The sequence below is a fragment of the Dromiciops gliroides genome, chromosome 5, assembly GCF_019393635.1.
Source record: "Dromiciops gliroides isolate mDroGli1 chromosome 5, mDroGli1.pri, whole genome shotgun sequence".
Lineage (NCBI taxonomy): Eukaryota > Metazoa > Chordata > Mammalia > Microbiotheria > Microbiotheriidae > Dromiciops > Dromiciops gliroides.
The window spans coordinates 191092576-191116601 of record NC_057865.1 but is presented as its reverse complement, the minus strand read 5'-3'; the positions used below and the strand labels follow the sequence as shown (position 1 = coordinate 191116601).

The 24026-nt window shown below is 46.1% G+C and overlaps 2 protein-coding genes and 1 long non-coding RNA gene across 4 annotated transcripts in view; 1 reads left to right on the top strand and 2 right to left on the bottom strand.

Moving 5' to 3' along the window:
- Positions 1 to 598: 598 nt before the first annotated feature.
- GAPDH (glyceraldehyde-3-phosphate dehydrogenase) lies at positions 599 to 5802 on the bottom strand. Its single transcript, XM_043965689.1, has 11 exons — positions 5701 to 5802; positions 5029 to 5084; positions 2679 to 2778; positions 2458 to 2564; positions 2278 to 2368; positions 2010 to 2125; positions 1789 to 1870; positions 1472 to 1623; positions 1284 to 1362; positions 995 to 1176; positions 599 to 869 (listed from the first exon to the last, which is right to left on the bottom strand). Exons 2-11 carry the CDS (start codon positions 5049 to 5051, stop codon positions 800 to 802), a joined length of 1002 nt encoding a protein of 333 aa, XP_043821624.1. The 5' UTR covers positions 5052 to 5084; positions 5701 to 5802; the 3' UTR covers positions 599 to 799.
- Positions 5803 to 7836: 2034 nt separating this feature from the next.
- On the top strand, positions 7837 to 22502 carry LOC122728206. Its single transcript, XR_006353250.1, has 3 exons — positions 7837 to 7941; positions 21616 to 21652; positions 22373 to 22502. It is a non-coding gene; the product is annotated as an uncharacterized LOC122728206 (long non-coding RNA).
- Positions 11573 to 24026, bottom strand: part of NCAPD2 (non-SMC condensin I complex subunit D2) — a 37605-nt gene continuing 25151 nt past the window's right edge. For both annotated transcript variants that reach the window (XM_043966491.1, XM_043966493.1), the window contains exons 18-32: positions 22401 to 22534; positions 21981 to 22113; positions 21807 to 21891; positions 21237 to 21404; positions 20554 to 20726; positions 19359 to 19470; positions 17687 to 17810; positions 17445 to 17600; positions 16468 to 16645; positions 16265 to 16359; positions 15589 to 15669; positions 14212 to 14395; positions 13895 to 14024; positions 12207 to 12362; positions 11573 to 11798 (exon numbers count right to left, since the gene is read on the bottom strand). In XM_043966491.1, coding sequence (XP_043822426.1) covers positions 11680 to 11798; positions 12207 to 12362; positions 13895 to 14024; positions 14212 to 14395; positions 15589 to 15669; positions 16265 to 16359; positions 16468 to 16645; positions 17445 to 17600; positions 17687 to 17810; positions 19359 to 19470; positions 20554 to 20726; positions 21237 to 21404; positions 21807 to 21891; positions 21981 to 22113; positions 22401 to 22534 — 2028 coding nt within the window. In that variant the 3' untranslated portion in view covers positions 11573 to 11679. The remainder of the gene's footprint in view (positions 11799 to 12206; positions 12363 to 13894; positions 14025 to 14211; positions 14396 to 15588; positions 15670 to 16264; positions 16360 to 16467; positions 16646 to 17444; positions 17601 to 17686; positions 17811 to 19358; positions 19471 to 20553; positions 20727 to 21236; positions 21405 to 21806; positions 21892 to 21980; positions 22114 to 22400; positions 22535 to 24026) is intronic.

The following is a 24026-nucleotide window of genomic DNA, read 5'->3' as shown; positions in this document are numbered from 1 at the left end:
CATGAACATAGATCCTCTTCATGCTTCAGGACACAGCTTCTTTGGGCTAAGTCTGAAAGGCTCATTACTAGGAAGTTGGCTACAAAATGACTTGGGACAGTGGCCCCTGTGTGAAGCCTTTCCAGCCTAAAAGACCTGTCCTCGAGTACCACATACACCACCATCATTCTCAGCCTTAGAGGGGATACCTCTTAAAAATATTCCATCAGCTTTAGCAGTTAGGAAGTTTTTCCTTTTGTTACTGGCAACATTGGGTTTTTCTGGGGCATAACTACCTCCCAATTCAAAGTCCAAAAACTGGTCTTAACCTACACAACATGGAAGCAATAAAGCAACTTTATAGTCACCCAAATTCTATTGTAAGGCTAAGAAACACACAGGTATAGACCCAGCTCCTAACTCGAGGCTGGTGCTTAATTAAGAGGATATTATTTACTCTCCTGCTACTTTGGAAAACAGACTAGTGGCTACTCTTTGCCCTTTAAAGATCTGCTAGGTATGAATTTAAGGGAAAGGGTAGAAGGCAGCTAGCTTTCTTTCATCTAAATCACAGACCAGCAGTCATGTTTCTTCCAGAAAAAATAAGATAGACAATAAATGCACTGAATATGGTGACTTTATTGATGGTACGTACACAATAGAGGACTCTAGGCTTCTCCCCCCTACTACAGGGGTGCTTTGGGACAACAATGTGAATGGGGCATGGGATCCCTAGTACGGGAACATAGGTTAGGGATGTGGGCTCCCCAGTGGTGGAACTCTCCTTTTGGCTGGGGATGAAGATCCATGGCTTTCCAGTTTACTCCTTGGAGGCCATGTAGACCATGAGGTCTACTACACGGTTGCTGTAACCATACTCATTGTCATACCTGGAAAACAGACAAAAGGACAGGTGAGAATTTGTTGTTTAGACATATACCTAGTCTGGCAAGCTCCTCAAACCTCTTTCCTATGTACAACCCCCACACAATTCATCTTCACCATGGCCACATACCAGGAAATGAGCTTCACAAAATGGTCATTGAGGGCAATGCCAGCGCCAGCATCAAAGGTAGAAGAGTGGGTGTTGCTGTTAAAGTCACTGGATACAACCTGGTCCTCTGTGTAGCCCAAGATGCCCTTCAAGGGTCCCTCTGATGCTTGCTTCACCACTTTCTTGATATCATCATATTTGGCCTAGAAAAGAAAAGGGAGGGATTCCAATTCCTTTGTGACTTCCATTCTGTTATGTAGTCCATCAGGCAGAGAATCCCCAAATTCCCTTTATTTAATGCTACACTTACAGCTTTCTCCAGGCGGCAGGTCAGATCCACAACAGACACATTGGGAGTAGGAACACGGAAGGCCATGCCTGTGAGTTTCCTGCAGTCATTAGGATATTGTTAGTGTCATAATTAAAACATCTTTTCTGTGTCTCCCTCCACCCCATGGCCTCTTCAGGGCAGAGAAAAATAAATGAGGGTTATCTTACCCATTCAGTTCAGGGATGACCTTGCCTACAGCCTTAGCAGCACCAGTGGAAGCAGGGATGATGTTCTGGGCAGCACCACGCCCATCACGCCACAGCTTGCCAGAGGGGCCATCCACTGTCTTCTGGGTAGCAGTAATGGCATGGACTGTAGTCTGCAAGAAGAAAGGGTCAGGCCTACGATAACACAACGTACTCCTCTACAACCACCTCCTCATCACCCTGGCCCAACACCGGCCTTTGGGTGCTATCAGGACATATGGCATATTGTTGGAGAATTGAAGGGGCCTAATTTTGACTACCCGACATTGTATCCATACCATGAGTCCTTCCACGATGCCAAAGTTGTCATGAATGACCTTGGCCAAGGGGGCCAAGCAGTTGGTAGTACAGGAGGCATTACTGGAAAAGGAAAGAAGAGAAGTCAGGGGAAGATGTTCCAGCCTGGACATTCCCTTCCTCCTCCCTTCTGAAGCACCGCCTGCTTCAATTCTTTCCCCATTTACTACTGTAAAACTTATCATCTGTCCTACCTACTCACCTGACAATCTTAAGGGAATTGTCATATTTTTCATGGTTCACTCCCATCACGAACATTGGGGCATCAGCAGAAGGGGCAGAAATAATGACCCGCTTGGCTCCACCCTTCAAGTGAGCCTGAGGCAGAGGAAAGAAAGAGGAAGTTACAGAACCTGGCCCGACCCTTCCTAGTAGCCAAGCTGTCACACCCATTTTCTAGGTAGATGACAGCCACAACCACTCCAATCTCCCAGCCCTGGAAGGTGAATAGTGTTTTTTCTGTTACTTACCCCAGCCTTTTCCATGGTTGTAAAGACACCAGTGGACTCTACAACATAATCAGCTCCAGCATCTCCCCACTTAATATTGGTGGGGTCCCGCCTAAAAGAGGATTAAGAAGCTAGGTATGACTATTTTGCCCTTTGTATCTTCCCAAACCCCAATGTTCCCACCCTGTCCACTACACTCACTCCTGGAAGATGGTAATGGCTTTTCCATTGATCACCAGCTTTCCATTCTCAGCCTTGACGGTGCCCTTGAACTTGCCATGGGTGGAATCATATTGAAACATATAAACCTAGAGAGATGACAAGGGTGTGGGGAACCTCATCAGATGCTGCAGAAAACTGCTTCCACCCCCTTCCCATGCCACTCAGGCCCTATTGACCCCAGCCACTAAGACATCACTTACCATGTAGTTGAGGTCGATGAAGGGGTCATTGATGGCCACAACATCTACTCCACTGGAGTTGAATGCAGCCCTGGTTACCAGGCGTCCAATACGGCCAAATCTGACAAAGGAAGGAGAAACCAGATGGAATGAGAGGAAGGGGGAAGAGAAGCTAAAGATTCTAGGCAAATCTAGCCAGGAAAAAGGTTTTCCTAATAGGTAATAATGTGGCCAGCTAGCCACAGAGCCAGGAAGACTTGGGTTCAAGGCTCACTGATACGAACTGGATAAAAACCCTGGGAAAGTCTCCATCTTGGTACACTATGAATGAAATCAGGTCCAGTTCCTGCCTTCTCCTTCAGAGGTTCCTCAACCTTTAATATGCCAGCAAACCGCCTTGCACATTCCTGTCAAACAGGCCTGGGCATAGTCTAATACCACATTGTAAAGGGTTTCTGCTATACCAAGGGGTGTTGGGTATAAACTTTACTTCTTCCTCCTATCCCTTTACAATCCATGATCTTAGTCTAGTCTCAAGGAAAAAGTGCCACAGGCAAATGGTACATGTGACCCACTGCTGAGACACTGAACATAGCTGCCACATAGTATCTGCCAGGATCACGCCGCCCCAGCCTGTTTCTTGACATCCAGCCCCAGAGTTATAGGACTTTAGTCAGAATCACAGAACTCAAAGGGCAGGATTAAAGGTTAGAAATTAACCCAGGAAAGGCTAATACAACTACAACGCCTCCCTACAAAACAATAATGACAGTTGTAATATCTGAAGTCCCAGCTTCTCTCTCATCCCCACCCCCAATTCCAGAATTGTAATTTGATTAGATTTTGCCACTTAATGATCATTGGGGAGGTCTTTTCTTCCTTTCCCCAATACTAGGGATTTTATAGTGTTCTATAGGAGAAAGCAAAGCTCTGGCTTTTCTCTGGCTGCAGAAAGGTCAGGTAGTTATATTTAGCCTCAGGGTGGGGTAAGGGAGATCTGGTTTCTGGGAGCCAAAACGGAGAAGGACAGGGTTCCTAGGGATCAGACACCTAATCCTCAAGATGACCTTTATAGGGTTGGCCTTTTGGGCAGAATTAGCTCTGGAGATGGGGAAAACCAGTAGATACACACTTGCAAAGGCAAGAAAATGAAATGGATATGCTTTCATGTTAAGATAGTCCTACAGGGCAGCTAGGTGGAGCAGTGGATAGAGCACCGGCCCTGGATTCAGGAGTACCTGAGTTCAAATCTGGCCTCAGACACTTAACACTTACTAGCTGTGTGACCCTGGGCAAGTCACTTAACCCCAATTGCCTCACTTAAAAAAAAAAAAGATAGTCTTACAGTGGAAATTTTCATTTCCAGACATCCATGACTCAGCACAGGTTAAAGCCACCACACCCACAAATTACTTTGGGAAGAAGGGGTTCCCCCAAAACTCTAAATCACATGGAAATTAGGAGGCAATGGGGAGATAGGATTTTTGAGGATAAGGAACTAGGCTGGGGAGGATTTTTTTTAAATTTAAAATGAAATTGGACTTGATCTAAAATTCTATAATTTGAGGGAGACCAGGGTAGGGTAGAATGGGTGTCTAGTTTCTGGAAGCCCAAACTGGGAAACTGGCAGGGTTGAGAACTGAGGCAGTTAATGAAATAGCTAACAGGTCAGGTAATAGACAAATGCAAGTGTCCTGGTGCCTCTTATTATGTGCCCTATTTCCTAGCAGGAAATGTTTCTCCACACTTTGGGGTAGGCACTAAAAAGATGAGTCAAGGAAGGGGAGTGGAAGAGATGAGGATCTGAGGAACCCTAACGGTTGCTCACTCATTTCCTTCCCTATTACAACATGGCTGCTCGGGTGACCCATAGGAAAAGGCGCCCTCTCCCTGATGTGAAGTGAATTAGTCTGGGGGAAAGAAAAGTGCCAATGAAGGGGGAGGGCAGGAGCCCTTCTTCCATCACTCACCCCCTCCACCCCCACGTGGCCCTGGAGGGCGGGAAAGGGCAGAAGAGATCCAGGGAAGAGAATCCTCCGGAAGATTTTGTACACTATAGCAACAGCTGGGACAGCTGCATGAGGGGGCGGGAGCAGAGGAGATGGGGTGTGTGGGGGTGCTAGCACAAAGACACAAGGAACCATTGAGTTTAGGCAGAAGCCCTTGCTGAGCTCTGACCTTGGAGTCTCCTTGGAGGCTAGCACCTGCCCCCGGGTGGATCTCAGGGAAGAGCTTACAAAAAAAAGAATCGTCTTGGTAGGATTTCCAATAAATAGGCTTGTGCCTGCAGTTAGGTTAGACTGCAGCGAGCCCCTTGGGGCTCGTGTGGCTGCTTTGTCCCCGTCCTCTCCTTCCCCTGGATTCCACTCACCCGTTGACTCCGACCTTCACCATCTTGTTTCAGGGATGCGACTGAAGCAGCAGATCCTGGGGGCAGAAGATGGGGCTCAATTAGGGGTCCATCTCCCTCTGAGAGCCCCCCCTCCCCACACACCCAGTCCCAATCCAACCCCGAGGCTCTTTAGCCCCTCCCCCCATCTCTCAACCCACCTAGTTCTGTCACGCCGGGCTCGCGTGGGGGTGGGATCCACCCGGAAACCCAGCAGCGGGGCTGCCCCCACCCTCATGGGGCCGCTCTTCCTCCTCCTCCTCAGGGATTAGCTCAAGCACCACCATCCCTCCTCCCCCCTCCCCCCTCCCCCCTCCCCCCTCCCCCCTCCCATCCATTCATCCCAGGGATGCGCAGAGAGAGGGGAGGGCTCTCGGCGCCCAGCCTCCATCCTTGCCCTCCGACGCCTCACGTCCCTGTACTAGTTCTCGTCCGTCCCTCCCTCCTTTTCCTTCTGCCCTCTGGGTCTATGAATTTTACCTAATGCCGAGCCCCCCTCCCCCCCTCGCCTCTAATCTGCACTTTTATTTCTCCTGAAGGAGGGAAGGGAGCGAAGGTGCACAAGATGCACGCTTTGCAGCTCCCTTTACTCTGGCCCTGACCCCCAGCCTCAGCCCCACCCCCCACCGTCCTTGTTTCCTCCGGAGATTTTACCTGGAACCGAGCTTGGGAGAGGAGCTAAGAGCGCAAAGGGAGGAGCGAGCCGGCTTTTATAGAGGGCCCAGAAGCTAGCCCCGCCCCTTATACTGCGCAACCAGTCCCGAGGCCGGGGAGCAGAGGCTACGTGCAGCCCTAAAACTCCGAGCAGCTGCGGAGGCACTATTCCTCCCCCCACCTCCTCTGCGGGCTCTCCGCTACCCTTCCATCGCCCCACCCCCCTCTTCACTTCCCCCGCTTCTCCCTGTCCCCCCCCCCCGCCCCCATCTCTGCCTGCATTCTGAGCCACTCGGGGGGGAGGGGGGAGAGGGAAGGAAGGAGACCTGGGTAGCAGCTGCTGAGTTGGGGGGAGGGGGAGTTGGCGATTAGGGGAGAAAGGCGCTATAGGGAACGGTGAGAAAGGACGTGATTGGGCTAGCCATAATGGGAAGGAGGGGAGGGCAGTGATTGCAAGTAAGAGGATGGGGGTGGGGGCAGAGGTTGTGGAATTCTGCACGTAGTGAAGAGCCTGCTTATATGGAAATGACTTGACATTTAGGTTGCGCATCCACGAAGTGGTCATTGTTACTAGATCTCCTAGGCCAAAAAGGTGACAAATTGGCCACGCACACACAGAGCACACTCCAGTTCCTGTCTCCAGTTGCAAGGGCCGTCTCCCATGCCTGGAGTGCTTTTCCTTTTTACCTCCACAGCACTTGGAATTCCAAGTTTCCTTCTAGACTCCAGTAAAGCACCACATTCTTCTGCATGAGGCCTTTCCTCGGTTACCCAACTACTATTGCCTTTCCTACCAAGGTTACCTTGTATCTGCTTTGTATTTGCTTATTATATTTGTGCACTTTGTCTCCTCATTTAGAAAGTAAGTTCTTTGAAGACAGGGACAGTTTCACTTTTATCTTTGACTCCCAAGAGAACCTCAGTTTCCTCATTTTAGGAATACTCATCTTCCTGAGTTCAAATCTGGCCTCAGAAACTTACTAGCTGTGTGATCCTGGGCAAGTCACTTAACCCTGTTTGCCTATTTCCTCATCTGTAAATTGAGCTGGAGAAGGAAATGGCAAACTCCTATACCTCTGTCAGGAAAACCTCAAATGGGGTCACAAAGAATTGGACTGAAAAAGGACTCAACAACAACAACAACAAAAATGGGGCCAATCACAGTTTCACTACCTGCCCTACTTGGAATTGTTACTGTGAGGGAATTTCTTTTTACAATTTTAGGGGCTACTTAGGAAAAATAATTAAAGAAATCGGTGGGAAGTGCTGGCTGACTGGATGAGATTAAGACATGTGAAAAGACATCAGGACTTGGGGAGCAGGGAGAAAGAGAAGAGGAATCCACAAGCCGTAGTGGGAAGGACATTGGAACTGGAGTCAAGGACATGGGTTCTGGTCTTTACTGTTATTTATTTACTCCCTCTGTGACCTTGGAAAGTGTCTTCTCCTCTGTAAAATGAAGGATTTGTACCAAATGATCTTGAAGGTTTCTTTCAGTTCTAAGATTTACGATCAACATAGGAAACAAAAGGTCTGTCCCACGTTGTGGCCACACTATGTGGCTAAAGTTAACCCTTCTGCCTTCCATTCCCACTTTCCACTTTTCTCTTTATGGGGAAAGAGGCTACCGTTACTGCTTTTCTCCCTCTGAAGACCTGAAAAGGTACCTCTCCTCCAGTCTTTACGGTAGTGACGAAGGAACAGCTGAGGAAAAGGCAAGGGTGGGGCTTCCCAACCCCCATTTCCCCTCCCCCCCCCCCACTAGCAGGCGGCATTTCTATCACAAAGGGCTCTAACCTCCAGGACTAAAACGTGGGAAAAGAGTGAGGCTCAAGGTTGTTGAAGGCCACTGAAGTCTCCTGGATCTGAGAAAGTAGCTTGGTGGGAGACTAGATAATTTAGGGAGATTAAAACTACCCCAGCCGGAATTATCTATATCGGTTTTGTTACTTTGCTACTGGGAGCCTACAATCCGGTAGGGGGAAGAGGAGAGAGCACATCTCACTGCTCCCCTCCTCCCCCACTGCTCTGGAGAGGGAGCGTATCACCCTGGTTACCGCTAGGATGGGGAGGAAGGGTACAGGAAGGAGATTTAAGCTTTTGGTAACCTGGGAGGTGCCCAATCCAGACTGAGAACACAGCGCCTCTTTCATGATGGGATCAGGCTGTGAAGCCCTCCTGAGCTCTCTGTGCAAGGAATGTCGAGGATGTTTTCAGTCTGGAGGTCTTCTTGGCCTGGAGGTACCAATTGTGGTCTGGGATTGGTTTCTGAGTTGAAGGGAGTGTCAGGCATACAGAAAGTGGGTCCATTAGGGAAGAGTGAAGAGGTTGGTTATTTCATTTACTTCTCTAGACCCCAATTTCCCCATCTAAAGGGGAGGGGGGATCACATTAAAATCTAGTGACTAGGGGGCAGCTACGTGGTGCAGTGGATAGAGCACCGGCCCTGGAGTCAGGAGGACCTGAGTTCAAATCTGGCCTCAGACACTTGACACTTACTAGCTGTGTGACCCTGGGCAAATCACTTAACCCTCATTGCCCCGCAAAAAACCAACCAAACAAACAAAAACAAACAAAAAATCTAGTGACTAGATGATTCCCTACATACACACATATACATACATACACACATACATATAAAAATTCTGATTTTAAACATGAAGTCATTTTGGGAATGTGGCCAAAAGTGCCCTGAGAATGGAACCCTCCTGCTGCAGCGAAAAGATTAACAAGCAGAGATACAAGAACAGCAGGTTCATAGGTGGGGGACATGCTGGGGGCTCTTTGCTGGCTCAGGGTAATCGGAGCTCCGCCCCCTGCCCCCTCTCTCAAAAAAGCCAGTGGCTAAATTTAGCTGAGTGATAACCTTTACTTTAAAGGTTAAGGAGTGGTGGTGCTCCTCACTGATTCTGCCCATCACCGGTATGTCCTGTCTCTTTCCAAAGGCTGCTCCCATCTTCAGTAGCTTGTAGGCCAGTTTGTATTCATGCTTGGCAGTCAGTTCAGGGATTTAATGAGGCATTAGGCAGAGAGGGAAGGGGGTGGGGTGCCCCTGTGCAAAGAGGAAAGTGTCTGTTGCTTTTGGTCTTGTGGGAAAGTGGCAGAAACAGGCTCTAGGGAAGAGGAATACGTGAGCATATTCATGCATCCATGCAGCATATCAATGCAGGCAAAAAAATCCCATATATTTAGAGGTGCCTGCTTCCCCCACAGTGCACAGGCTGACCTCTCCTCACAAATGGTAACCCTGAGGACCCTCTGCCTTAGTCTCCCTCCTTAAGTAAGTGTCCCCCGTCCTTCACTCCCACCCCAATCAGAGGGCAGCTCAGAACTGGGGGAGAACTATTTGCTTTAGTCATGACGCAGGTACAAACATTCATTGAATGTCTTTCTTTTCACAAAGAACAAGCCTGGTGTAGGGGCAGGCTACCTTTTCCCTGTTTACTGGGTCCTTCTCTACCATCTTCAGACATGCCTATATCTCCCCTACCACCATCCTTAAAAATCCTTCACTCAAGCTTTGCCCTCCCCTCAAGCTGTTAACCCATAACTTTCTTTCCTTTCCCAGCCCAAATCCTAGAAAATATCTATACACATCATTTCACTTTTCTCTCTCCTGTCAGCCCTTGGAAATCTGCTTTCTTGTTTCATCACTGAGGTTGTTCTCTCTGCATCTCAACCAGCCAGATCTGACAGTCTTTTCCCAGTCTTGTTTTTGTTTTTGTTTTGTTTTTTTGTGGGGCAATGGGGGTTAAGTGACTTGCCCAGGGTCACACAGCTAGTGAGTGTCAAGTGTCTGAGGCCGGATTTGAACTCAGATCCTCCTGAATCCAGGACCAGTGCTTTATCCACTGTGCCACCTAGCTGCCCCCAGTCTTTTCTCAGTCTTAATCCTTCTTGACCTTCCCAATAGCATTTTCCATTGTTGACTCTCTTCTGCATACTATTTTTTGGTTATCAAGACCACTCTTCTGGTTCTCTACTTGTCTGAACCCTCCCTCCTCCCTCTCAGCTGCTAGTTCATCATCCATCATGCCAAACTCCATTTCCTGTCCCTCAAGTCCTCAAGGCTTTGTTTTGGGCCCTCTTCTTCCCACACATTCTCAGTGACATCACCAGCTCCCATAGGTTTAAATCAACACATTTATGCAAATGATTCAGATCTATACATCCAGTTTGAATCATTTCCAAACTTTGGTCCCACACCAATTGCCAATATCCAATAGGTCATTTTCAAACTGATTGTTCCACAGACACCTTAAATTCAACATGTCCAAAGCAAAAAACTCATCTTTCTTCTCAAACCTACCAAAACCTTCCAAATTTCTTCCATTCTTCCAGTCTACCAGATTTTTTTTTTTTTTGTGCTGGGCAATGAGGGTTAAGTGACTTGCCCAGGGTCACACAGCTAGTAAGGGTCAAGTGTCTGAGGCCAGATTTGAACCCAGGTCCTCCTGAATCCAGGACTGGTGCTCTATCCACTGTGCCACCTAGCTGCCCCCCAGTCTACCAGATTTGTAACCTCATTGATACCCCCAATTCACTCTCACACCCCATGTATCTCCCCATCTCACCCATCTATCTCCTCTTTACTCACACAACCACAACCACCATTCAGGCTCTCATCAACTACCACTTCTAGACTTTTGCAGTGGCTTCTTAATTGGCATCCCTGACTGTCAAGTCCCTCTTTACCCAACTCTATTCACCACACTGCTGCCAGTGATTTTCTTGAAATTGCATTTCTGACCGTGTTCTTCCCTACTCAGTAAATTCCAGAATAAAATACAATTTCTTTGAGTTAGCTTTTAAGGTCCCCACCTATCTTTCCAGACTTATTGTACATTCCTCTCCTCTCTCCCCCTCTACAATCCAGCCAAACTGGCCTCTCTGCTCCTTACACAAGGTACCTCATTTTCTTTGTCATGGCTAGAATGTATTTCCTCCTTACTTCAGCCTCAGAGAATCCTGCTTTTCCATAAAAGTAAAGTTGATGCAGCTAGGTGGTACAGTAGATAGAGCACTGGGTCAACTAAATTAAAATCTAGCCATAGACACTTTTACTAGCTATGTGACCCTGGGCAAGTCCCTTAACCCTGTTTGACTCAGTTTCCTCATCTGTAAAATGAGCTGGAGAAGGAAATGGCCAACCACTCCAGTATCTTTGCCAAGAAAACTCCAAACAGGGTCATAAAGAGTTGGATACAACTGAACATAAGTTTATGAAATTTCCTTTCACAGGAAGCTTTTCTGACATAGTCTCAATTGCTAGTGCCTTCCCACCCTACCTTCTATGTATTCTGTATGGACTTCAGTATGTACATCTTAAATAAGTGCATATTATATATTATGTCCCCTGAAAGGATATACACTCCTGGAGAATAAGGATTAATTCACTTTGGATTTCGTGTGCTCAGTGCCTAGCAAGGTACTGGATATAGAAGGGACACTTAATGCTTATTGACATGCAAATGGAATGAAATGGAGCCATGTGTTGTGTTCAGGAACTAAACTCAAACCCAGGGAAGGGAGAACTGCTCTAGAAACAAAAGAAGGTCAGCTGCTGGGCATTGTTAGCTCTTTCTACATTAGATACAGCTTGGTTCTGGGGTCCCACGAAGGAGGGAAGCAGAGACACTCTTAGCAGCAGCTTTGCTCCTCTTTTGTTAGTGGTGGGAAGGTAAAAGGAGGAAAGTTGTGATCCTGAGGACACACGGGGTTTATCTGAGATCTCACAGTGAGTCATGCCGGCATCCCAGGGTGCCTGAATCACTTCTCTGATTTTTAATTGATTACCCTCCACCTGTGGCTTCCAGAATCAAGACAGGATCCCAACTTAGACTAAGGAAGGTGGTTAAAGGAAAATTCCTGGGAAGTTCAAAATTTTTTTTATTCATAAAAAAATAAGGGCACGGGGAAACATATTACATAGCAAGAAGTCAAACTCAGCTCAATTATCCCCACAGGGCCCCCATCTCACTACACGACAGGGATGGGAGGAAGGCGCCTTAAGGCCTTTTGGCTGCGGGTAGTGGCTCGGCGGATAGGGGTTGTCTTCTTAGGTGTCTCATCATCTTCTGTCATCTCTGCTGAGCACTCTGCAGAAGAGAGGGTTTAGAGGGTAAGAGAAAGTTGATGCATGAATGTAAAGAACAGGTCACCCAAAACAGGCTACAGACAGAAAGAGCACTGACTGTGCTTTAGGTGGCCTGGGTTCCCAGTTTAACTGTGACTTCTGACTATTCCCTTTTTATCTCTGGGCCTCAGAGGCGGGCCTACATGACCTTATTGGAGATCTCACAGTGAGTGGTGCCAGCACTCTGGGGTGCTGGCCTGAGGAGGCAGGTCTATATGACCTTTGAACAGTCTGTGATTCTGTGACCCTTGGTGTTACCTGCCACCGGTTCCAGAATGGTGGGGCAATGACATCCTCTAGTTTGGGGTCATCCATGGTAGGCCTCATTAGCTGTGCCCTGGGTATTATATAGGGGACTAGGAACATTTACCTTCCTCACTGGATTCATCACTGGAAAAGATGATTGTTGTCTTCTTAGACACTCCCTTTCTGGTGCTTGGCCTTTGTTTAACAGTGCCCCGAGGCTGAGGTGTAACAAAGTCATTATCTGAGGTAGTGGAAGCTGGACCTTGGCTAACAGCAGCGTCTAAGGTCAAAGGAATAAGACATGGATGAGTGTCAGGACTTAGCCAAAAGGTTCTCTTAGTGGAGAGACCTCCCTGTCTTCTCTACATTTCTTTTTTAAAAATTAAATTAATGAAAGTCTACTTTCTCTTTCTCCCACCCCTATGCCACATTAAAGAAAAACAAAACCCTTATAACACACATGCATTAGCCAAGCAAATAAAAATCCTTCTCCTACCGGCCTTGTCCAAAAACATGTTTCAGTCTCTACCCTGAGTCCATGACTTCTCTGTCAGGGACATCATTAGTCCTTTGGATTGGTGAGAGTTCTGAAATCTTTCAAAGTTGTTCATTTTTACAAGAGTCTCGTTATTATAGAAATCATTCTCTTGGTTCTCACTTTATTCTATGTCAGTTCATGAATCCCTTTCATCATTTTCATGCAAGTCTTCCCCTACATGTTTTCTCTGCAACCTTCCCCTTCATCATGTCATACTGGGCAGTGGGACTGCATCCTATTCATGTACCAAAATTTGTTCAGCCGGTCTTCTGTTAATGGGCACCTGGATTCTAGTTCTTTGTTACCATAAAGAACTGAAACAGTGATTTCAAACATTTTTTATATGTGTAGGAAACATGCCCCCCCCCCCAAGTTGAAAATGCTAATTTCCACAAACAGGGGTGGGCTCCTCCCAGTCTAAAAAGGGGCTGCCTCCCCTCCCCCTCCCCAGCAAACCAAATCCCGTAATGAGGGAGGCCCAAGGCTGGTCATGGGGCGGTCTTGGCACACAGATTGTAACTGGGGAAGAAGGGAGGGGCCAGCTGTGTTAAAGGATAAAAAGGGCTCAGGGACCCATGTTTGCTGCCATTCCATTAAGGAACAGGCCCATTCTCTTGAGAATGTAAATAAAGACCTTTGATACTTCTCCAACCCTGAGTCCCACTTTTAAATGTGGTTTTTCACAATATGGTTATTGAAAGTTTGGATTTCTTCCTCTGAAAACTGCCTATTCATATCCATTGGCTCTTATTCTTTTTTTGGGTTTTGTTTTGGTGAGGCAATTGGGGTTAAGTGACTTGCCCAGGGTCATACAGCTAGTAAGTGTTAAGTGTTTGAGGCTGGATTTGAACTCAGGTCCTTCTGAATCCAGGGCCGGTGCTTTATCCACTGTGCCACCTAGCTGCCCCATTGGCTCTTATTCTTAAAAAAAAAATTTGACTCAGTTTCCTATGACCTCTATCAGATAAATTTGACACAAAGACTTATCCTCCCACTTATCTACTTCTCTGCTAATTTTAGCTACAGTGTCCTGCTCCTCTTGTATGTAAATCATGTCCCTATTCAGAGCTTATCTTGGTATAAGCTGTGAGCTCTTGGTCTCTGCTAGTTTATGCCACACTGCTTTTCCAGTTTTCCTGGCAATTTTTGTTGAACTACATATTGTACAAACTACAGTTTGTCCTACATTTCTAACCCATGTTCTAACCAGCAGCTGCTCATTTATGCCATTGATTCTTTCACACATTTTAACATGGGCTGTCTCGCATACATACCACTAACGTGTCTTTTAGTTGTTGGCTGGGATAGCTGATCAGCACCTTCATCAGTCTCAGGCTCCTGGGCTCCATCTAGTCCTCGTGTGTGACAGGCCCGAAGTTTTTGTTCAAATTCATCCACCAGAGCCTGAAGTAAAAGGGGAAGAAATCAAGAAAGGGGAGGGGGTGGGGTGGGGTCTGAAACATAGTTATTGCCATGTAGTACAAATAAAAGTCTGGGAATAATCTAAGTCCTAAGACCTCATTTGCTCAGAGGACAGTAGAGATGTCAATACCGCATCACCCAGAAGAGCAGGGCTGTAGGCCCTTCTCACCTTGCACTCGGGCTTAGCCCAGCGACGAAGCTTGCCTACAGCCGCCAGGAAGGCACTGAAGATGGTCTCATCGGACAATTTATCCCCAAAGCACTCAAAGTTGTCTTGCATCTTGCGGAGGCCTCGCTCTGTCATGGGTAGCAATGACAGACAGTAGGCCAGGTCCCTGTGCTGCCTCTCAGTCCTGAGGAGAGATAAGAATTTATGAGAGTAGAGAGATGCAGGGATCTAATCAAAGAGCATTTACTAAGTGCTTAGATTGTGCCAGATTGAGTAGATACTAATGCACAAGTAAGATAGTGCCTGCTCTCAGAGAGCTTACATTGTACCGGGCATAAATAATATGTTCAATATGTTCATGGATAAGTAACCACAAGAGAGATGCTCAAAGAAAAGTATACACAGCATATACCCCCTCCCCCAAACACAATGGGTGTGTGTGTGTGGGGGGGGTACTAAGGACTGGGAAAATCAGGAAAGACTTCTTTTGAAGGAAGTGGTGCTTGAGCCAAACCTTGAAGGGAGCTAGGGTTTCTAAGAGGCACATTACAAGCACAGGAGACAACCTGTGCACTATGGACTGTTATCTCTGAGGAACAGGCTAGCTTGCCTAGAATATAGGGGGAGAAATGTATAACCAGCTTGGAAATAAAAGCTCCAGTAAGACTAAGAAGGTCTTTAAATTCCAAAAAGGGAGTTTGTATTTTAATCTAAAGGCAACTGTGACACATTGAGGCTTCTTGAGTACATGAGCAATGTGGTCAGATGGACACTTTAAGAGTGCCTGGTTGGGGGGCAGCTAGGTGGCGCAGTGGATAGAGTACTGGCCCTGGATTCAGAAGGACCCGAGTTCAAAGCCGGCCTCAGACACTTAACACTTACTAGCTGTGTGACCCTGGGCAAGTCACTTAACCCCCATTGCCTCTCAAAAAACAAAACAAAACAAAACAAACAAACAAAAAAGAGTGCCTAGTTGGCAGTCATCAGGAGGTTAGATATAGACTGAATGCACGGAACTTAATGAGCTGATGTAAAAGCCTGAGAGGGGATGAGAATCTGTGTGTCCTCCCTGTGCCTCTGCCATCCTAGGGTCTTAAATCCAGAGCAGGAATGGAACATAAGTGGTCACTGAGTCCAAGCGCCTCCTTTTATAGAGGCATTTGATAACCTGTCCAAGATCACACGGATGAAGAGTCACAGAGCCATGATTTGGCTCATCCCAAACCCAGCCTTCTTTCCACTGTACCACCATGCCCCTTATGGTCCCCATCCCCCATAGCTTAGGGAGACTCTAGCTTCAGGAAGGAACAGGGGAGGGTGTCTTTAGCTCCGAGGTTCCCTTAGCATGAAGAGTTCTACAGCTGCTGACCAGCATACCGGGCTGTTCTGAACCTCTGGCACAGCTTCTCCACGAGACTCTCCGTCTGCTTGTCCTTGGTGATGTAGGACAGAAGTTGCCTGTGAGGAGGAGAATTGTGGCTCACAGATAAACCTGACCACCAAGGCCTATCCTTTCCTATCTTTACATTATATTCTGCTATTCTCTTGCCTGGGGAAGAGGGATCTTTTGCACAGCCCTACAGATCTCTAACTACCCTTCTGACCTCTATCTAGAAATTTCAATGGAATCTCAAAGATCGTTTTGATCAGCCTGTATCTGAATGGGATACAGAGACCAAGGGAATGATTTAAAAATGAAAAACAAACTGGCATATGAAGGAAGTACATGGCCTAAGTAGAAAAAGAAATAGGTTTTTGTAGGTCAGAGGGGGGAAAGATGTTTTCTACAACATTTCTGGCAAGTGCTACTCTAGCATTTGCACAAAGGTCTTGAAAAACCCTTACTGGTTGTTTGGATGTTATTTTCTTTTAAAATCAAGCCAGTGATCTGCCCCCTGGGCTAAGAACAAGTCATCTTTCACATGATCCTTCCAGTACTTGAGGACAGATTTCCCCTCCCCTTCACTCTTCTCTAGGCTGCACATTCCTAGCAGGAATCCCACCATGTCACAGGGAAAGCTCAAGGGGCTGCTTCAGGGCCCAGGGCACACACCTCATAATGGTGTGGAAAGGCTCCTCCTCCACTCCATTCTCAGGATCCGACAGGCGACTTATAATGTCAGGAAGGAGATTGTAGACTACGTTGCCCTGCAGGGAAGAGACAGAGGCAACTGCAAGTCCCTGCGTGACACGAGCATCCCTAGTCCAGCACACTCTCCTCCGGCCTCCTCTGGGCCGGCCTGCCTGCCTTCTCACCTTGCCAGCAAGCTCATTGAAAAAGTTCTTCGCTAGAGCAGCGACTTCAGGCTCCGGGTCAATAAGCAACACGGCCATCTCGCTCACCTGGCCCTTCACTCTCACCATGTCCTTCAGGATTAGGTGTGTCATCACCAGCCCTGCTGTTTTCCGAACTTGGGGAGCTGGGTCCCGGAGTCTAGGGCAGACATTCAAGGTCAGTGGGAACACTTCAGTACCCGTTCCATTCAGGGAAAAGGAAGTTTTCCCAGTAGGGACCAAGGCCCTGTATTGAAACAACTAGTTCCTCCTATTTTAGAGCCAAGAGATCCCCAAAGCATGAACCTTCATCACCCCTCATAATGGTGATTAAAAAGGGGGCTTCAGAGGGCCACAGACTCAGGGAAAACACCAATGGTTTGAGTTTTGTTCTTGGGCATCTAGGTCAGCCTCAAAGTGGCATCTGGCACAACAGCTTCCAATGCATACTCAAAGTAATGCCCACTCAAGTGACTCCTGCCTGAATTTCAGGTTCTTAGCCCTTGGTAATGTAACAACTGGAATGACACCACCTGCTGGAGACTTACTGTAGAAAAGCTCTGCCATGAAGTGAAGGCCTCTGAGGGCAAGCCATGTATGTGGTCAAGGTCCTTAGCATCAGGAAGTGACGTTTGCTCGTGGGTACTGTCTATCAAGGCTACCAGCCAATCAACTTGAGGAGCCTCCCATTTCTGGGAGGGGGACATGAAGTAGGAAGCCGCTGGTGGAGGGGTTCTGTCTCTTTTGGTTCCTGACCTTGCCATGGTGGATTCTCTTAGAAATAGTTAGATTTTTACCTTTCTCTCTGATCCTAATGCTGTTTAATAAATACTTAAACATTTAAATACTCTTGCTAAAGCTTATAATTTATTGGCAACCACTCAGATATTTTAGACAGTACAGCTAGAATTTTAGCCCCCCCTTACAGTAATGGGTGAGTCTCATGTGGTGTGGCCTACCTGGCATAAAGGTTAGGAGTCCAGGGCTCTACCAGGTTGGGGAATCGGATAGCCAAATCCCCAATGGCCACCATGAGGTTGGATCGAACGACAGGAAGTGAAGACTTTTCCAGCATAGTGAAGAGGAGGCGGAGCTGGGAATCACAGAAAGTGGCACTGGGGGCAGAGAAAGGAAGGATACTCAAAGAACTCATACCCCCTAAATTCTCCTTTAAAAGGTTGTGCCATAAACCCAGGCCTACCTGATCATGCAGAACTTGCCAAGGGCTAGCGAAGCAGCTGTAGAGAGGATTGGGTCACTGTAGAGGACAGGATTATTACAGACCTTGAGCAAAAGGGGCACAAAAGCGGAGAGTAACTGTTTGCCTGTGGGGAGAAAAAGGGATCAAATTTCAGGCTGGAGACAGGAACTTAGGCAGTATGCAATACATAATAACCTTTGACCCAGCAATTCCAGTATGGGGACCAAAGCAAAAGAATTCTCATAAAAGAAAAAAAATCTGCACAAAAACATCCACAGTTATTTTACCTGTAATAGCAAAAAAAGCAGAAATAATCTCAACCTACTGCCATACCATACATAAGGTAGTAGATAGAAATCTGGGCTTAAAGTCAGGAAGACCCAAGTTCAAATCCAACCTCAGACACATAAATTTAAGTGGTGTGAGCAAGGGCAAGCCACTTAATCTCTGCCTGGGTTTACTAAATTGTAAAATGAGGATTATATTATGTTAATTATATAAAATAATTTATTATTACTATTGTGTATGTGTATAATAATACTTCCCAGGGTTGTTGTGAGGATCAAATGAGATATTTGTAAAGCACTTATTATTAGCACAGTGCCCTGGCTTAATAAATGCTTTTCCCCTTGCTCCTTTATGTAGGGGTTATCAATAGAGTAGGATACTACTATGCTATCAAAAAAGGAATAATACCAAGAAATACAGGCAGATAGGAAATGAAACAAAGTAAAGATGACAGAATTAGAAGAATGGCAACAAAATCTTTGTATATAGATGGGCAAGATCTGCTGCAAAGCGAATAAACCATTATTGTTGTTATTTTAAGTTTGTGTCATATTTCTCCAATAAACTCCTGTTTTTCTGATGTCTTACTGTGGAGTAGAATTGATCTTAGATGTATGAAGGCTAGCACTGGCCAAGTCTTACCCAAGTTAGAAAGATTTTGCCTATGAGCTCCAGGCCAGATTGAATATTTGTCCATGACCAATGTCCAATCTAGCTAAGTTTGGAGAGGTTGGCCATACAGTGATGATTGTTTTAGCAATAGCAACTTATGTAGATTTTCTACTGCCCTGTGGAGGGTCTGTTGTTGTTGGTTGTCTGTTGTTTTCGAAGAGGACCACGACATCAGGAGGTGATATCATGACTTAAGTAAGGGAGGGCTGTGCAAGGCCACCAACTTCACTCTCTCCTCCAGAGAGCCATCTGGGTCCAGTGGAAAGATATATTATCAGAATAACTGGAGATGGTCCTGGATGTTTGAGGCAATCAGGGTTAAATGACTTGCCTAGGGTCACACAGTTTATAAATGTCTGAGGTGAGATTTGAACTCAGGTCCTCCTGACTCCAGAGCCAATGTTCTATCCACTATGCCACCTAGTTGCCTCGAAACAGCTAGGTGGAGGGTTTGTGAACTGCTGGTGAAGGAAATAGAGACATCAACTGTGTAACAAATTCGTGCACTTATATCTGAGGACAGCATTATAATTTAAAAAATCAAAATGTAAATAATTAGAATTCTATGGTTTTATTTGGGCTTCCACCCCACATTATGTTTATTTGTACTTATTGAAGATATTATTAAATTTACAATAAAAGTTATGGTTTCTTTTTTTAAAAAAGCAAATGAGCCTGGGATAGAGGAATATCACCCTTCACTCTCATTTACCATCTAGCAGCTCCATCTCACAGATACTGCGGATCAGCTCTGCCTCTGTGTCATCAGCAGAAGCACCCACCAGGCCTAACTCTTCCTCCATGGTACTTTCATTGCTGGTATTCTAGTGAAGAGATTAGGAAAGCATGAAATTATTAGAGCAGCAATTAACAACCCTTATTCCAATCTCTATTCACTTTGCTTTTCAATTTGCATTTGGAGAACTAACATGACATACTAAAGGCAAAGTTGAGAGCAAAATCCTAGTCCTATTTCCTACTCTGGGATTATTTCTAAAACACAAAGTTCAAAAATCAGGTAACCTGGGCCCAAGAAGCAAAGATGTTACTCATGTTTCAAATAATTTGAGTCTAACTTGATACATCTCAGTAGCCTAAACAGGGTTGTTTCTTCTAATAAGCTGTACAAACACACATACATAGCAGAGCTGAGAAACAAGTTAGGAGGGGGTTCGTCATCAGGTGATTATAATTTGTTTGGTCATAGCAGTTAATTAAAGTGTAGAGCCTTGGTCTGGGGCAGTGGAGAGAGTAAGTACCCACACTGATGAAAATCATACAGCTTTGGATTTATTAAGAAAACAGTTTAATTATTGTAAGCCTGTTATGATGAATAAATAAGTTTATGTGTTGAGATTTATTAACTATTAACAAAAACAACTGTCAAAAATATACCAAATAAAATGCTAGATTTTGTATGAAATGCGGCATTTCTCAAGCACTTTGCAAAGTGCTCCATATGCATCAGCTTTTTGGGGGGTGTGGGGGGGCAGGGAGGTGGATCGAGAGAAAACAGATTGGAAATCACAGGTCAGTCATGATAATCATAATAACGATGATGATGATGACAGAATACAATCTTATACTTTCAGCATTTAAAAAGGTAAAACACAATAAATTAACAATTAACAACATTCGTTTACTCTGTCTGTATGAAGTGCTACTTACTACCTCTGACTTTACTGAACAGCTGTTTATAGCAGAATCCCTCTTAGGCAGAAGAATACAGACTTGCGTTTATGTACACCACTCTTCTTTGTGGTAGGAAAAAGGCAAAGATGTTTTTCCTCCCCAGTTCACAGCTAGGAATACTGAGGGCTCGAATGGGAAAATGACTGCTCTGAAGTCACATAGCCACTTGGGGGAGGGCTGGGATGGGGGACAAGTGCTCAGATACCCCGTCTGACCTTTTCCTTCTGCCCTTTGGTTTTGGCTTCCTCCTGCTCTTCCCGGAGGACTCGGCGCCGGCGGAGCTCACCGCTCACTGCTTGCTCTAAATGCACCAGCTGTTGTAGGGCCACATCACCAGCCAAGGACAGCAGGTTCATCAGCAGGAAGGTGGGAAGTGTAGGTGCTGCTTCTACAGGAGAAAGAAACACCTGCATCTCAGGGCCCTTCTTCCCAGATTTCTAATGTTTTCTTTCTCTCTCACTTGTTCTGGTGCTGCTCTCGCTGAGAAAAGGCAGGGTTCTCACTTGGTTTATGAGCATGTATGCACATAAAAATATATCAATAAAATACCTAAGGCATCTATAAAAAGGTACATGCCCCCCTGAAGCCAGACTTATACAATGATAGGCATTATGCTCATATTGTGAGCCCCAGGCATCCCGAACAAGATAGTCACAGGCAGTATTTGCTTCTACCACATCATATTCCCACCTAAGTATCTGTTCTTTGCTCCTTGGCATCTGGAATGCTAGGGAGGGTGGGAAGCAGGGCATGAAGAGCTTCTGCACATGTCACCCTCCCTGAACATCACTGGTTCGATATGGAGATTGGTTCCCTCTCCCACCCCACCCTCCAAGCCCTGGGCATGAAGCATCCCCTCTCTCTGGACACTAGCCTTGTTCCCACTTTCCTCACTTACTAGTGCCCTCCTCAGTTGTACTTGGGTCCTGTATCCTCTCCAGAGTCTGCTTCCCACAACCTTGTAATAGTTGAGCACAGATCACCTCAGGTCCTTCTGCTAGCTGGTAGATAAGAGTCACTGCCACCTCCTTGAATGGGATCCAGAGTGGGTCTGGTTGGACAAAACCTAAGAGAAACCCAAGGAGTTACCTATTTATTATTTTTTTTTTCAGGGCAATGAGGGTTAAGTGACTTGCCCAGTGTCACACAGCTAGTAAGTGTCAAGTGCCTGAGGCTGGATTTGAACTCAGGTCCTCCTGAATCCAGGGCTGGCGCTTTATCTACTGCACCACCTGCCTGCCCCATTACCTATTTCTTTTTTGTTTGTTTGTTTGCAGGGCAATGAGGGTTAAGTGACTTGCCCAGGGTCACACAGTAAGTATCAAGTGTCTGAGGCGACATTTGAACTCAGGTCCTTCTGAATCCAGGGCTGGTGCTTTATCTACAGCACCACCTAGCTGCCCCATCCCATTACCTATTTCTTAAAAGCCATTTCCCAGGTTTTCATATCCCTGTCTTGTCAACTTACCTTTAACCACCATCTCCCGGAGCCTCTCAAACAATCGGTGGTCTTGGGGCAGCCGGAATGGGGGGTGGCTTTTGCCCAGGCCACGCTATGGGAAACAAGAGGGTGATTTCTGGGGCAGGCAAAACCAGCTTTCCTACCCCCAACACAGACAGTAGACACCCATCCCAAACTCACCTTCTGGCTGTCAGAGATGTTGGCGATGGCCTGGCATACCTGCTGGGCCAGTCGATAATCCTGTTCTTCCTTTTCCTCTAGGGCCACACTTACTAGTGTGTCCAGATTGCTGCCCACAATCTCTGGCTTTCCTCTGGAGGGAGGAAATGTGGGGTTACAGAAATTATTTAATAGCACAAATCCTAAATATCTCCCAGGAAGTAAACCCACAGTACACTGGGGCTTCCAATGGGCAGAAGGAGCCGCCATTGGGCCAAGCTCTGACCTGGGGCCAAGACTGCTCACAGTTAGGGCAGCATCACACACACTGCTCAGTTTGCTTTGACTGGCAAAGGAAGAGCACAAGGAACCCTTCCCTCAGACTCAGCCTCTTCTCTCCAATCTCATTCTAGGTCTGCGTGGGTGTCCCCTAAAACTCACTTGGCCATCATTCCAAGCAACATGACGGAGGAGCAGCGCTCCAGGGCAGAGCAGGAAACCTTCTCAGTAACACGCTCCCACAGCAGCTGGGTTACTGCCGGCTTCAGTTCTCCTTTCTGCACAAATTCACATAACTGAAGAAAAGAAAATATAAAGAGAGCTCATCAGGGGATTGAAAAAAAACAATGGAAAAAGCCCCCCACCCCCCACCCCTTTATTTCTCTGATACTTAGGGAGAGAACGAAGTTTTGAAAGGCAAGGTGGCACTAAGGGCAGGTGTTCTGCTTTCCCTAGGAACATATCGATTATTCATACTTCTAATTAATACCATGATCAGATAACTCCCAAATCTAGGGCTTGGAACCCTGACTTTTTCCAAACCATCCCTGTGGTTCCAACTTGCAACATGGACATTTCTTTTTTTTTTTTTCCCACTGCAATGGGGGTTAAGTGATTTGCCCAGGGTCACGCAGCTAGTAAGTGTCAAGTGTCTGAGGCCGAATTTGAACTCAGGTCCTCCTGAATCCAGGGCCAGTGCTCTAGCCACTGTGCCACCTAACTGCCCCAGGACATTTCTTTTCAGATGACTTTTAGGGTTTTTTTTGGTGAGGCAATTGGGGTTAAGTGACTTGCCCAGGGTCACACAGCTAGTAAGTGTTAAGTGTCTGAGGCCGGATTTGAACCCAGGTATTCCTGACTCCAGGGCTGGTGCTCTAGCCACTGCGCCACCTAGCTGCCCCTTAGATGACTTTTTGGAAAAAAGTTTTTTAAAAGAATTTAAAAACGTTTTATAGTACCTTTCATTTTTACATGTCGTTTTCAATTTACTGACCCACTGAATTCTCCTTTGTAATAAAGCAAAAGTTCAATTAAACCTGACAGCACATGTAAGACTCTATGCCCAGGAGTCCCCTCTTATCTCTCCAGAAGGGAGGAAGGTGTGTTTTCTCACCCGTTCTCCTGGACTGAAATAGCTAATTTTAATTAATTTGAGCTTAACTTTAAGTACTTTAGTTATTTATTATGGCATGTATATTGTTCTCCTTTCTCTGCTTACTTTACTCTATCAGTTCATAAAAGTCTTAACATATTTCTGAATTCACTATGTTCATAATTTCATATGAAACAGTTCCCCTCCCTTTTAAATGTGGGGTGTCTCTTCCTAAAAGTCCTGGTAAGGAAACTTCCTATATCAATGTACTTCAACAACTATTGTGCAACTCAAAGTATTAAAGCTGCCTGGGGAACTGAGAGTTTAAGTGACTTGATGAAGGACACACAGCTTCTGTATGTGTGTTTGTGCGCTCCTGTGTGCTAGCTCCCACTCACATTCCTGTCCAATCTGTTTAGTCATTCTCTCAGTTAATGTATCTTCTTTGTTTCCAAATGTTTTTGCTGCCACAAGCACTGTGAATACTTTGATATTGATGGGGCCCTTCTTTCTCTCTTCAACCTCCCTGGGGCCTGTGCCCAATACTGAGATCACTGGTTATTAATGGTTTAGTGCGTTTTCTCAAACAACTCCAGAATGTCCTCATAGTTCCTTCAACAGGACTATTTCTGTCTTTTATCATCAGGTACCTTGCTGAATATGAAGGGACAGCATGTCCCTAACTGAATTCCCCA